The sequence below is a fragment of the Apostichopus japonicus genome, chromosome 4, assembly GCF_037975245.1.
Source record: "Apostichopus japonicus isolate 1M-3 chromosome 4, ASM3797524v1, whole genome shotgun sequence".
In the NCBI taxonomy this organism is placed as follows: Eukaryota; Metazoa; Echinodermata; class Holothuroidea; order Aspidochirotida; family Stichopodidae; genus Apostichopus; species Apostichopus japonicus.
Window position 1 is genome coordinate 11229043 of NC_092564.1, and position 15010 is coordinate 11244052.

General features: G+C 37.0%; 1 protein-coding gene across 1 annotated transcript; it reads left to right on the forward strand.

Moving 5' to 3' along the window:
• Positions 1-1194: 1194 nt before the first annotated feature.
• LOC139966431 (meiosis-specific nuclear structural protein 1-like) lies at positions 1195-14571 on the forward strand. The gene is made up of 8 exons (XM_071969415.1): positions 1195-1856; positions 2943-3161; positions 3722-3952; positions 6723-6952; positions 9528-9744; positions 10663-10893; positions 11556-11816; positions 12731-14571. The coding sequence occupies exons 1-8, from the start codon at positions 1854-1856 to the stop codon at positions 12833-12835; spliced, it is 1497 nt and encodes a 498-aa protein (XP_071825516.1). The 5' UTR covers positions 1195-1853; the 3' UTR covers positions 12836-14571.
• Positions 14572-15010: the final 439 nt, after the last annotated feature.

Consider the following 15010-nt stretch of genomic DNA (forward strand, 5'->3'; position numbering starts at 1 on the left):
TGCCCCCCCCCCATCAACCAATGTATACGTCAAAAAGGGCATTCTGAGGCATCAATTAAGGTCTCTATATATGTAGCTCTAAATGCAAGGTTGCGCTGATAGAAATACTACGTGTGGGGTTGCAAAGTGGAAGGAGGGTGTACAATATACCCTCTTACAGTAGGCCTATTGGTCTTAGTCTTCACCCACTAAAAGCAGAAATCCCTACTAAATCTTCCCTCCCCCGACTCACCGGAAGGTGGGGACCACCCTCGCCCCACTTTGCTCACACCACTGTCATGTATTTCATTATAAATGCTGCCAAACCATTACGAATCTCGAATCCAATAGCTGTTCATATTTTTAATAGTTAGGCAACCTAAGCTTGCTTCTGTACTTAATTACCGTATGGTAGGTAGGCCTTTAAATAACCTAGTACTACTATCGTATTTCTTCAAGTTTGCGTGCTCTTTGCATATGACGCCCGGTACCCTTTAAAAACAACACCTTCAAAATAAGTTTGTTGAAAATTGTTGGCCTGTGGGTTAATAACCATAGCGATACCATTGTTTTTGGTGTGGACCAAAGGTCAACAGAGGTCAAAATGAGACATTGATAACATGATATATTTCTAAATAATTGTGACTTTGACCAAAGCTTAAATGCTAATGACATATTGCTATTATATGATTCGCATCATGTTCAGCAGGCTTTGATTGGGTTATAATTGTAACATTTTTAAGTTGAGGTCAAGAGAGATCAAAATCGGAAAATGAAACATTACTACTACGGGTAGAGTTGGCATACCTTGACATGTGGCTGTGCTATAATGAGTGTAAGATCCTAATTTAAAAACAAAAATTAGTTTTATGTGTACATGGTTATTGTGTACCTCATGATAAGTGGGTCGATCACACACTTGTTTCTAAAATGGAACTTACAATTCTCCTGACGAGCAGTACGTGCCTTTTTATTTTCCTTTTTTCTACATATACGAGGCTAAATTATCGTTACGCCATGCGTTTCGCTTTTTTTTCTAGATGTTGTAAAAACAAATTAAAAACTAGAGATTTGTTCCTGTTATATGTCAACAGAGGGTATCTTGATCAAATGATCCCACTTGGACAAGTCTTTGAGTAAAATAAACGTCCATGTCAGAAGTATCGAACGGCTGTATTACAAAGACTAAGTACATTCTACTGGCGCGGCTGCCTTGGAAACAGTCATTGTATACATACAGCAGTACTATGGCTGGAATAACATTAGGCTATTACTGCAGTGTGTTTTCCTAGGAAAGTCCATGCCTAGCCTAATATTTAAATTCATATATACAGCTGTGCTTTGGGGTGATATAGGCTTTGCATATATTGTTACGGAGTTGATACAGCTGATACATGGACGTTAACGTTAGGTTGTCCTACAACTGTGGGGATTTTATCCATTGGCAAAATATTCCATAAAGCTTGCATGAAACAGTGTTCTAGCTGCAGCACTAACGTTAGAAATAAGACTTTCTGTGAACTTCATTAGGTCATACTGTGCCCCAACGAGTAACGTTCTATCAACCATCATCAATTCTCAGTTATCGGTGTTGCTGTCCAATATTAACGTTAGGCGATAAATTAGGCTAACAGTAGTAACACTTGCCTAGCCTGCTGTTGCAGAACCGTACTAGGCTACCTCAAAAAGACTAACAGACAATCCATAAAACTTGAGTTTGTTAATCAGTATCATTAACGAGTTTCTTCAAGTAAGCTTTGACACATAACTTAATATTTTAAAGGGCTAACTTCATTGACAGCTGCACGTACCTACGTAAAGAAAACATCAACTGCTCCAGAGTCCACGGTTAATAAAGCCTGCAGTCTAGCACAATGGTAAGAGAGTACAATTATCAGATAGGCATTCATGGCCATTTTTTCTTCATCTTTTTCTGCCCCAATTTCATGATAAGTGAGGCCAATTTATGTGATCCTTGTTTAATGTTAATATAGGATAGGCCTAGGCATAGTGGCAATGATGACCTTCCTGATTTTGCTTAGTGATTTAGTTCTGTCAAGGAAATGGAAAGAAAACTTGCCCAACTTCGTCCATTTGTTTACCGTGTAGGCTTAATTCTGCCTAAAGGGTGGAATACTACACAAACATTTCTCAAAAAACAAAATTGATGTTTCCTTGTTTCACTACTCATGGCAGTTTAGCAGGTTTCCATAAAGGCTTCGTAGATTAAAATTGCAATTGAAAAATAGTGGTTACAATTTGACTTACCAATAGTACCCTGCAACTATTCCTACACTGTCAATCAGTGCAGCTACATATTTAATAGTGTACACGGGTGGCCATACAAAGTTAGTTCACCACCATGCACAAGGCTAGTGGTCAAATATCAGAATTAAAGATTGCGGAGTTGTGCTGAATCATCAGTGCCATTCAGAAATATTTCTGTAGTTGGTTGGAAATTCATCCTTCTTCTCATTTTCATTATTGAGTGCTACAAGAACTAGGCAATTTATACAGAAGTTTTGACCAAATGCCTTAGTGTACAGGATTGCGTTTGATTACCAAAATATCATCTTGTCATATTGATGTGTACCATAAATGGTCTAATGGTGCGTAACTGTTTGGCCTAATTAGGCATTTCTATGCCAAATAAGCATTTCATCAAAGCTGAATTCCCTAGAAATAGGGATTTAAGGTAAATGAATCCAAACAAAAACTATCAGGGTAACCATAATGTTTGAGGGTGTGTATCCAGAATAGTAGTACACTAAAACACAGCTGTTAAGAAAACAATATCACAAATGTCTAGCCATGAATATCAAATAGCCTCCAAGGCCTGTTTCTTACAAGATGACACTATTTCACATTAATTTCTCATTGAGTAATAACATTGGTTTGAGATTGCATTCATGAAAACACTTTTGTTTACAAAAAGCATTGAAATTTTATTATCACACATACAGACCACCGTCAGAAGAAATCTGACTCATGCTCAGCAGGAGCGTCAAATGGCAGAGACTAGAAGAAAAGATGACCTGCGAGATGATCACTTGAAAAGATTATCTGAGGAGAAAATTTTTGGAGCAAACATGGCAAGCGAGGAACGAGTTGAAAACAAAAGACACATCCGCAGAATACAACAGGAACAAATGGAGAGGGAGATTGAGGACTCTCTGTTGAAGGTAACATTTCTGGAGGATGTGGGATGAGGGGATGTACAAGATGATAATGGGTTGAACTTGACTGTTTGATTTATGACTGTTTGAAATTTGCAAATTTGAAGAAAATGTCAAAATATCACTTTGCCGGCAAATTTGCAAAATTTCCAACAGTCATAAATCGGAAAATTTCGAAGCAATGCAGCTAACATTTTCACAGTATGCTTATTTTATGAAACTCTAATCATGCAAGGATGGTAGTTATGTTTGGAGAGGGCTGAACTACAAACTTCTCCAAAATCTGGTGATTTGACATGGAATGAACCTTTTGTAAGATTACTTAGTGATCATCATGCGCTCAAGCACATTTTGTATGTACACATGATTAGTGGTCAGTTTATTTAAGTGTTGCATACCCCAAAAAAAAATTACACCAAGAAGTCTTGATGTGATGTACTTGCAAACTGTGCAAAGAAAAAGAATCTCCAGATGCTTCAACTAGTGTAAATGTCAAATATTTTGTGATCCCTTCTGAAGTGTTTGATTTGATCGCCAGCTTCGGGTTCTCCGATCTCTCTCTACAGGGGCAGCAACAAAGAGCTCAACACGAGCAGCAGATGGAGCAAGAAGAGAGAATAGCGAGGGAGATGCAAGAGATGAAGTTAAGTGAACTTCGTGTCGAGAAGATGAAGCAACAAATCAGACAGAATAGTCTTGAATTGAGAGAGTTGGAAGCACAGCTGAAAGCAGGTTACATGAACAGAGAACGAGCTGCCCAGATTGCAGAGAAGCAAGCTGCTAAAGACGAGAAGACTGTAAGTAGCTGAATATAGATAACCTTTTCTTACAGCACATTAATTTACTACTGAATTTTCTGTAGAGGTTTGTTACATTTTAATACACTTTTTTTCTTGTCTAGCTTGATAGCTTAAACTTTGCAACATGTACCAAAAGTCTGATAAGGATATATAAAACAGTCTGCCATCTGTGACTATATAGTCATGTACCAGAGTTGTTCAGTCGACTCCTGATTAAGGACCCTTTCAGCAGCTGCAGGAAGTATTCCATTTCTGTAATAATTTGGCCATTTTGCATCGGCTTTTGCAATGTAAATACTGGATATATTGTTCGCTGTGTACACGTGGACAATCCTCTTGTCCTCTCGTCTAGCCTTCTTTGCATCATTTTTATCTCAATACATTACATGTATAGAGATATTGTAACAGTAAGTGGGACTCTCTCTTCTCTTAAAAATTTTTCAGCGTCTTCATATAAAGTTCTTTTTCTCTGGAATTTTCAGAGCAAGCATATATCATATAGGCCAACAAAAGTTACTATTTTTTATTCGAGAATTTTATCTTATTCTATGACTTTTTCACCGATTTATGTCCAAATCGGGCCAATTTGGACCGAAATACAGTTTAAACAACCCATTTTTGCACACGCTCCAAAACTTATGTTTTATGAAAGAGAATAGAATAGAATTGTCTGTCAACAGTGGTATCGTCTAAGATAGGGTCCTATGTATTATATATTTTATTAACATTTTAAACTTTCGTTTGTTGTTTACAGGTAGGTATTAATAAGAATTTTACTAGCTGTATATGATATTTTGTGGCTTTTATTTGCTTTATTTGATGTTTAAATGAAATAAAATGATTTTTCTTTCTTAAAACAATACTGAGCTGCCGCCCCTACTTTTAGTAAAAAGGTCCGTTTTTGATGATTAAGCCCCGCCCCCAAGTCTGTTTTGTAGCAGATTGGCTATGACTCATGGCAGCTACATGTTAGATATACGAAAATGGCTACCCTCGCGACCAATTGTCTGTACTGTAGTTAGGTACGCCAGGTGTAGTTTATTGCATGCTAATTACATATTATACAAATTCTGTACTGCTGAATTCTACGTAGGCTAATGCATTTAATTTATATTAGGCCTTCGTTTTTGTAACATTCATTTAAGGATAGTACTGGTGTTCAGGTAGCTTTTCAGAGCAAGGGCCATGATAAGTTTGTTTGATTGCCCTTCATGTATTTTGTATAATTACGTATACACATTCTTGTATTTCTGAAGGCTACTTACTGTAGGCCTAGTGCATTTAAAAAAAATATATATAGGCCTAGGCCCCCTAGGCCTATTAGGCTTTCAGTGATAGCCACATTAGCATTGTACTGGTGTTCAGACAGCTTTTCCTAGGAAAGACCAGGGTAAGTTTGTTGATGGGTACGTATAAAAGAGGAGCCGGCCATAGCATCACAACTTTTATAAGACTATAAAAATTGTATAAGGTTATGTTTTATTTATAAGGATGTAAGATGTATAAGGTTATAAGAAGTATGTTTAGCTTTCTTTTGAACCTGTAATGTTTGACATCAAATGTATAAAGAATTAAAATAAAATAACAAAATGGAGAGGAACTGAGGTGGCTATTAGGGGAGGAGGAGGCCACCCATCACTTGCATATAAATACTTGTAATCTTCTTTTACATTATTTTTTTCCAAGTCATAAATCCATGAAATCTTCATGTCAGAAAAATTGAGATGGAAAAACGTGGGTTGTTTTGATATCTAGAAGTGGACACAGTTTTGATGGTAGTCACCACTACAGTCTACAGTAACATACAGTAGGTCAATAGGCCTAGCTCTCAAGGCAGGCATCAAGAATATGGTCGAGTTGTTTGCCTCTTCTAATTTGGCCGTTGTAATTGACGTCAAACTATATGACCAAAAAGTCCAAGATGAAGGATACCACATAAAAAACAAGTTCTTAAATATTCTATGACATTACTAAACCTTGCAACGTCGTTCTTTCGACTAACAGGCAATGAGCGCTAAAGGCAAGACTAGCAGGATAAAGTGTAACCTGCAGAGACTATTCGTGGCAAAGTAGCAAAAATGCAAGTTATATATTTGTTGTACCATGATTGATATTGATAATTGTAGAGACAGAGCAAAGATTTGAAATTAGGAATCAAAATTAAAACTTCCAGTATTGAGATACTGCATCATTGATGCTCTTGTTTAATAGTGATGCTAAGAGAAATGTATTTAATTCTATGGTTCTGCCACATATAACTTACGCTGTCCCAGTATGGTATCACTTTTTATCACAAAAAGACAAACTTAGAATAACAAAGTTTTTGAAGTATATTTCTAAAATTTTGAGTTTAGACTTCAACTCCCTATTAGACACTGTAAATGCGACTGCTGGAAATGAGTTCATTCGGAGGGCAAACACAATTAAAGCAGACCAAAACCATCCTCTACATTCTTCATTAAATAGTATGCTAACAAAATCTTGCAGAAATCTAAAAAATCAACACATCTTGCTAAAATACAGAATACATTTTTTTAGAAACTCATTGATCTATCGTGCTGCAATATGATTCTTTCAATCTAAGCTTTTGGATGCTTTGATTTAGAGTAATTTTATGAATCTTATATCATCTTAACATCTTATAACATCTTAACATTGTTTATTATTAATATATTTTATGTTTTTACTCCTTTCTATAAATATTTAATATTTATACTGGATTGAATAAATTAAATGATATGTTGGTACATTGTTATTTTGCACTCAGGCCAGAGATGCAGAGATTGCTCAGCGGATAGCAGAGGAGAGTCACAGAGCAGACGAAGAGCAGCAGCGGAAGTTACAAGAGAGATACGAAGAGAGCAGACGGTACCAATCGGAACTTGAGAAGCAGCTCGAGGAACAGGAGCAGCTCAAACAGGAAGCGTACGAGGAATTCCTCAAGGAGAAGTTAATGATTGATGAGATTGTGAGGAAGATACATGAAGAGGATGCCAGGTACGTGGTAGCCCGAGTTGATCGACGACTGTATGGAAGGAATTAAAAATAACATTCGGTCCTGCTAGTATTTCAATAACCATTCTTGTAGTTTGCAAAAATCAATAGTTTGAAAAATAATATTTTTGTTAAGTTTTAAAAAATAGAAGTTTTATCCTTAGTTTGAAAAATAATATTTTTTGATAAGTTCAACTGTTTAAACAACTGAATGGTAAATACCTCTGAAAGCAACGATGACAGATTAAAAGAATCCTGGTTTTCTAGATCAACTGTTGAACAGGCAAGGTGGAACCACTCTAAGCACTGACTACAATATTATGAGGTCAGTGTTTTGCTGTAAGCCCCCTTTACACAAAACACAATTAATCATAACAAAAAAAAATACAAAATAAAGGAAAGTAACTTAGAGGTACAAACCTAAAGGCAGAATAATCACCATTGTATATAATAGAAGGATGATCCACACAAAGGGAGGAGGTTGAAAAGACATGAGGCTTAACAAAAGTACTAGTTGTGTGGAACTGTGTTGGCCTATACGAGAAAGAATACTGGACGCCATTTTGAATCACAAGTCCTTTAAGTCTTTGGATGATCTTACTTTTTTGACGTACTCCTTTCCGTTCATCTTGAATTAATGCAAATATTTTACCGTCCTTGGTCCATGCAGTTGTTACTTTAGGGTGGTCTGTTGTAGATTTCAGTAGTTTGTGATTTTCCTTGGTGAGGTTTGATAACAATCCCGGTTCCTTTTAGCTTTAGTCTATTCCTGATGACTAGGTCCCTTGCTTGGTAGGATGTAAATTTTTACGATGATAGAGCAGTGCTTGTCGTTGACAGGGGCTTGTCCAATTGTGTGTGATCTGTCGATGTCTTTTTTCTCTATGTTGACTTTTAATTTTGTGTTGGCCAGTGATAGGATTAGGTTTGTAGTGTCCTCATCTGACTAGGAAGTCCAAAGATACGTAGGCAATTCCTCCTAGAGTATTGTTCCAGGGCAATTTGGTTATTTTGGAGGTCCCGGCATGCTAGTGAAAGTTCTTCCATAGATGATTTTACTTGGAGAAACTCAGCTTCCCTTTTCTCAAGGTTTTGTTCGAGATCAAAGATTTTTGCCTCCTGTTTTTCCTGTTCTTCCGGTATTTTGGATAATTGCTCTGTCGATGCAGTTTGCCAGCATTGTATCGAAATCGGAGCTATCGAATAACTCCTTCGATACATCTTTCATGATATCCTTGGCTTCACGTACAGACTTGGGTTTACCGGATTGTCGATTGTGTCTACTTCGTAACATAGTGGAATCGGTACTACCTCTATTAACGTTGGTCGGATGAAAGGCCGTCAAAGTTTGGGTGCAACTGGAAGGGACCAAGTTAAATCAAATAAAGTAAAAAGAAATTTTATTTTGACAAGAAAAACTCAATTTGAAAAATAATTGGAGAGAGTTATCAGTGAAATAGATGTTGACTTAAATAACATATTAATCGCAGTGCACTAATGACAGATATAAAGCCGGATTCATTGTTTGGTGTTTGCATGAAGCTAAAAGAACATTCTGTGACACCAATTGTAACGGAGAGACAACAAAACCATTGTAATCTAAACTGATTACGATACCTAAATGTTACGTATTTGGCTTTCTATGTGAAAACGATTCCATAGAACAAGTCTGTGAGAAATGGCTGATTGCTACTTGCAGTGCAGTAGGGTGCGCGACCTTAACTTTGACATTCTGCCGCATTCCATATCTGTGCTTTTGTGTAAATTATGCTACTATATGACACAGTTGCATATCCAGGAAGATGGGTAGCTCTGTTACTTAAATGAATAATACTGAATCAGAGACAGACCATTATCATTAGCAGTGAATTGATCAAATCATGTTTTTGATCATTTGAATGTATGTATTCATGATTTCAGTTTTATATGAAACATTTGCATGAAAAGATAGGAAATAGGAAATATTTTCCAAGCCTCTGATATCTCATGCAAAGATAATGTTAATCAAATGTGGAAGATATGACAAGGCAACTATAGTCTTTTTTTTTTCATTGTTTTTTTTATAAGTTTTGTTTTGGTTCCATATTATCTGAAATTGAAAGCATAAATTGTCATAAACTGCAAGTAAGATAATGCACCATTGGTTTGTAAATACTCTTGCTACAGAATCTGATATCCTACATGGGTTTGAGGATTTCGGCCACTTTGTCATTTTCGTAATTGCCAAAATGCTAGTTTGGTTCTTTGACCTTTGCCACAGAGACAAAGCACAAGTTCAGAAATTTACCTATGTGTAATACTTTGAGGGATATATTATTAACACTAACTCTGCATACATGTGTGTTAAGTGTAACGTTCATCTAAATGACAAATATAAACCTTTTGAATGTGCAGCAAATAATAAGCAATTATCCTAAGAGCTATCGGTAAATAACAGTAGCCGGTTATTTGAAAAAGTGATGGTCTTGTTTCGCAGAACAAAAGGAAATTGGAACTTACTATCAAATATTAATACTGGTCTCATGTAAGTATCTCTTCAGACATGTTTGACACCACAGTTGTTTCTTTTTTAACCTAGGGAGAGAGAGTTGTACTACGAAAAACAAGCCGCAACCAAACGTTTCATCGACGAGTCTTCCATCGCACGGGAGGAATGGAAGCTGAGAGAGAAAGCACGTCTGGAGGAGGAGAATCACCAGATACTCAAGTTTGCCCAGATGCAACAAGCAAGAGAGGAGGACCGTATGGAGAACCAGAAACTCAAGGAGGAGCTGAAGACTAAAGTACAGCAAAATGTAAGTCACAGACAGACAGATGGAATTATTTTAATAGCACTTTGCACATCAATTTAATTTTTTTAGATAAAAAACCAAATAAATCACGACATATAGTTTTGCCAAACCATATGTTGTGATTTATTTGGTTTTGCCCATACTTAAAAAAGCGGCTATGTACATTTTTGTATTTGTTGAGCTTTTCCATGGTATTTTGAATAAGATTTCCCCATGTGATACTTGATAAATTATTCCCTCAACCCTTCGAGAGAATAATAATCACTCAAAATCATTTCAATTTGGTGGGAATTTTGTCACTTACATTTGACATTTTACCAAAATGTTTACTATAGATAACCTTCATTTGTTTACAGCGGTAACGCTTCATTTGTTTACACTAGTTAATCTTTGTTTGTTTCCTATGATTAACAAGTCATCTCTCTACGAAGTATTATTGCAAGAATGATAAACTTTTGCCCATGTTTGACGTTTACTGTGTCATGTCTAAGGGAGTAATTCAGTGTTCAAAATTTCTGAAGCAGTTTTGAAGGTGCACAAATTGGTTTCGTAAATAAAACAATATGCAATATGTATCATTTTACATGCATAGCAACTTAAGTATTTGCATTGAAATTTTCCAATGCGATACTGGATAGATAATTCCCTGTGTCTTACAAAAACACATTTGATGATATCCTTCTGTGATATCCGATGTCGTTACATAAATAAATTTGTTTTCAACTCTAGTAAATATTATGCATCGCAGAATTTGAAGTATCTTTCGAAATGACTTGCTATTTCTACTGATAAGTACTATATGGCATTCTCTCACAGTATTTTCATGCCGTTGATTATGTGGGTTACATTTGTGATCTATTACTTAATATATTTATTTAATATGTTTGTTTAATATATTTTTTTATGAATCTTTCAACTCAGCTGACTGAAGATATCAGGAAGAAGCGAGAGTTTGAGGATGAGATGGAGAGAGTGAGGCAAGAGTTGTACTTGGAAGAACAAGAGGAAGCTGAGAGGCAGAAGGAAATGGCCGAGATCGAGAGAAGAATTCGACAGAGGCTAGAGTTACAGCAGACGTACCAGCAACAGCTTCAACTCAAAGAGTATCGTCGCCAGGCAGAACTGAAAGAGGAAGAAGAATTTAAGCAACAAGTAAGTAATCTTTCTTTATTAAACTGGAATTACAATGCCTGTCACATTAGAGCAGTGGCGGGTCACCTTTACCTAGAGGGGGAGGCAAATATTTTAAAACGTAGGCAATTTGGGTGGTAGGCAATTTGACACTTATCTTAAAGAGGGGAAAAACTATGCCTCATTGTTAGTTGGAACGTGAAGTGAACTAGGGATGCAATTGACAGGGTTGTATAATAACTACTGGAGACACAGTGGTTGGGTATGCAACCCAGCTTTCGTCTTTGACATAACTTGAGCTGACAAACTAGTGTCCAGAATACATGAGCCATTTTCTGCCAAATTTTATATGTTACAGAAGAGTTTTTTGGTTCTCAATGACTGCTTACAGGAAATACGATTATTAAAAACAAAATACGAGTAAAATAAATACTTACACATGAAATGGAAAATGGTGGTTTCATATTTATGCAATAAGAATTTGTACACAATTAACGTATAATGGATCCAATACAGCATTGGAATTTGCTTTGTTTCTGTTGTAAATTGAAATGTAATAATCATTTCATAAAACCTTAACAGTGCTCAAGAAATAAAACTATAATCATATTCTGCTGCCCATTTCTAGTTCTATTTGTGTTCCTACTGAAGCTAAATGAAATCTCTGTGTATTAACTTTCCAGATGCTGTCCAAGTTTGCGGAAGACGATCGCATCGAGCAGATGAATGCCCAGAAACGGCGCATGAAGCAGCAGGAGCACAGGAGGGCAGTAGAACAGCTTATCGATGACCGGCGTGCACAGTTCGCCAACGATCGCGCAAGGGAACTCCAAGAGAGAGAAGAGCAAGAAGCACTCGAACGACTTCGTCTGCAAATCATCGAAGAGGAACGGAAGAGACTCCTGCAAGAACACGCCTCTAAATTACTTGGTTATCTTCCTAAGGTAAGTGCCCCATTGAATTTGAGTGAATTTTGTCGCAGGGAAATGCATATGCTATGTTGGTAATGTCTGTGCCTTTTTATCATCCTTTTCAAGGAGCAAACTCTAACCTGTGCAAAAAAAGCGCTCTCAGGTTATCATTATTTTGTGGTCCCACTGACCAGGTAGAGAGTAGATATGCAGAGAGTAACATTCACTAGGAGATTACTGACTAGTATTTAAATATCACTAGAAACATTCATTTATCATTTTCTGGCAAAGTACAAGGATTCTTACAGAGTGATTTAGTCAAAGGGTGGCTTAATTTGAAGCCAACTGTCCCATTGAAGTCTCAGGCATAAGTCTTTTCAGCAGAATATCTTCCAAGACATGCTCTTACCGGGACATCAGACAGTGAACAGTGTAACTCTAGGTACAATGATTAAGAATGGTCAGTCTGTATATACAGACCTACTAAAAGTAGAGGCATGTAACCTAATAGCTGCCTTACTAAACTGAATCTAGTATGCATATTCAACAATTCACAAAGGGGTAGGTTTCTGTGAAGAAGTAATCTTTTACATTTTGCCCATTGATATCACATCAGAAAAGATCAAATTATGGAATCAAGATTTTGAGGAATGTGATTAGGTCATAAGCTTCGTAAGGTAGCAACATCCGAAAGAAAATTCATTTCTATGATCAAAAGAATATATTCCTGCCCCATATGTACTGATATGAGTTGCTAACCTAAATCTTATATTGATTGATTTATCTATTTATAGATAATAAATCTATTTATACTGCTCATACTGTCAGCACAAGCACTTTAAGCATGACATGAGTTTATGAAGGGAAAAAAATCGCAACTGGGTGTGGAGTTGGTTTCTTCTGTCACTGAATATTCATAATTTCAACTCCTCTTATTTGCCATCCAGGGTGTTATTCGAGACCAGAGCGATCTGGAACTTTTCGATGACGATTTCAAGAAGCGCTACACTGAGAGACAGACGGACTTTTTTGAGGAAGGAGATTGGAAATAACCTCTTAAATCAATTGCACCTCCTCAGACCGTCAGATCAGGTCAACCTTCTGTACCGCTGTTTATTGACAAATTCCATGAGAGAACTCTATTTCCCTTTTGTTAAATCATCAAAGTCCATCAGATGTAAGACATTAAACATTAAAAGCGATATTTGACATTTGTACTGAGTAGCTTGTGTCATATCTGTGTATATTCTATTTCTTATCGTCCAGTTTGAAATTTGTTGGTCCTTTTTTTTTGTGCTAAAACTTTTAGAAAATTATCAGCTATTATTAAAGTTAAGGAGCACAGTAATTAAAATCATCAGTTATTATAAGGAATCCAGTAACATATGGAGTATGAAAATTTAAAGACATGTGCCTAGTAAAGTAATAAATATTGATTAATATTATATTCTACAGACTACACCTGGTGTGGAATAAGTGATATCTTATAGATACATATGCTGATGGAGGTTATTGGTAGCACTGATGTAAAAATCTTATTGGTAATGAAAATCTGTTTGTTGCACAATGTACTTTTGTATGCACCTAAAAAACAAACTTACCAAATATATGCATTTAGAAACACCTGTTACCAATGTATGCATGTAAGAACATCTTCACCAAATGTGTGGTGGCTATTTATTAAATGACTCAAGATTAATCTTAAAATTGCTTTGATTCAATGCTGTTATATTGACATTCAGTTTGTAAACAACCTGGGATACCGTACTCAATTGTAAATTGACTGATGGAACGATGTTACCAATGGCGTAGGAACCGGGGGGGGGCTGGGGGCGCCAGCCCCCCCAGTGAAAAATTTGGGGGGAGGGCGGAAGTATCATTCCGCCCCCCGCTCCGCAAGTCAGAAAACCACTTTTGCATTTAAGGCCAGGTGAAAATGCAAAATTCTTTACAAAATGGAGTGGGAGTTGAAGTGTGCTATATTGCACCAAATTGCATCTGAGGCCACCTGGAAATGCAAAATAATTCCAAAGGGGAGGGGGACACCCCCTCCCCTTAGACCCTCCCCCAGGCTGGCCATCAGTCTTCAGCCCCCCCACTCAAAAGTACCTTCCTATGCCACTGGATGTTACTGTAGTACACCATAACTTGCATAGGCAAATAAAGATATGTATTATTCCATTAAAATTTGTGGGACACAAAAGTTTATGTTTGACAGCAAACAGTTCTTTTCTTGCAACTTGAACTGACGAATGGTTGAATCCAGATATATCTCTGAGTTAGATTGAACAGGATCAATCAATCAATGTCATGAGCTCTATGAATACTAATTCCATAATCCTGCTCTCTGTTACTTTGAGATTAACCAAAGATGTAGATGTTGTACTATGTATGATATCGAAACTGGGGGGGGGGGTGGGTGGGTTTCGGGAACGTCACATGTCACATTTTGTTGACATTTAAATATTAGCTACTGCCTAAACCTGAGTTTGGTACAGGTAAGTAGTGGTAACATTTAGCATGCTATGCACTGCTATTTTGGTAGTAATTGTCCGGTCCATGGACCACTTCCTTCCAAGAAGTCCTGGAATTGGCTTGGCTGTTTTTGTTTCAATCAATTCCAGTAGTAAAGACTTTACTAATAACAGTCGGTGTTATGATCAGACACTGTCTTGATAAGATTACTTTCGTTTCTATTCAGATTGATATATTTTTTCCTTCCATTTATGAGGCCTTTCCTCCGCCCACCAAGTCAGAATGTGCCTAAATAGATGCTTACTTCATTAAATCTCATCGTCTCAAGCGTTTTCATTCAGTGGCTTAGCGTCCATACAGTCAGGGGGCGGATGCCCCCCTAACGGACTCAAATGGACTGCTGGCGCCCTTTTCAGCTCTTTTTACTTATTCGCGATTATTGACTTTTTTATTGCGGTCTCATCTACCGATTGACATTTGTCACATTTTGTTGGTGTAATATGGTGAAGACACCTATTTATTCTTCGTTTATCTGCAAATTAGCCAGGCCCGGTAAGGGTAATTTCCGGCGATCTAGGGAGTATCTTTACTCAAAAAATTTCTGTACGCTACGCGTCAACCTGTGGTGGCGCTCCGCTTAGATAGTGTCGAAAGCGCCCCTACAGACCATTCTCGCCCCTCCTGACCAATACCCCTAGCTCCGCCACTGATTTTATTCCCAGCTCAGCTGAAAGCGTTCAGCGTGACAGTGT

Excerpts from the sequence above, each read along its gene's own strand:
- LOC139966431 (XM_071969415.1), top strand. Across the intron at positions 3,162-3,721 it reads TTGAGGACTCTCTGTTGAAG|GGGCAGCAACAAAGAGCTCA; the intron begins GTAACATTTCTG and ends CTCTCTCTACAG. Across the intron at positions 9,745-10,662 it reads AGACTAAAGTACAGCAAAAT|CTGACTGAAGATATCAGGAA; the intron begins GTAAGTCACAGA and ends CTTTCAACTCAG.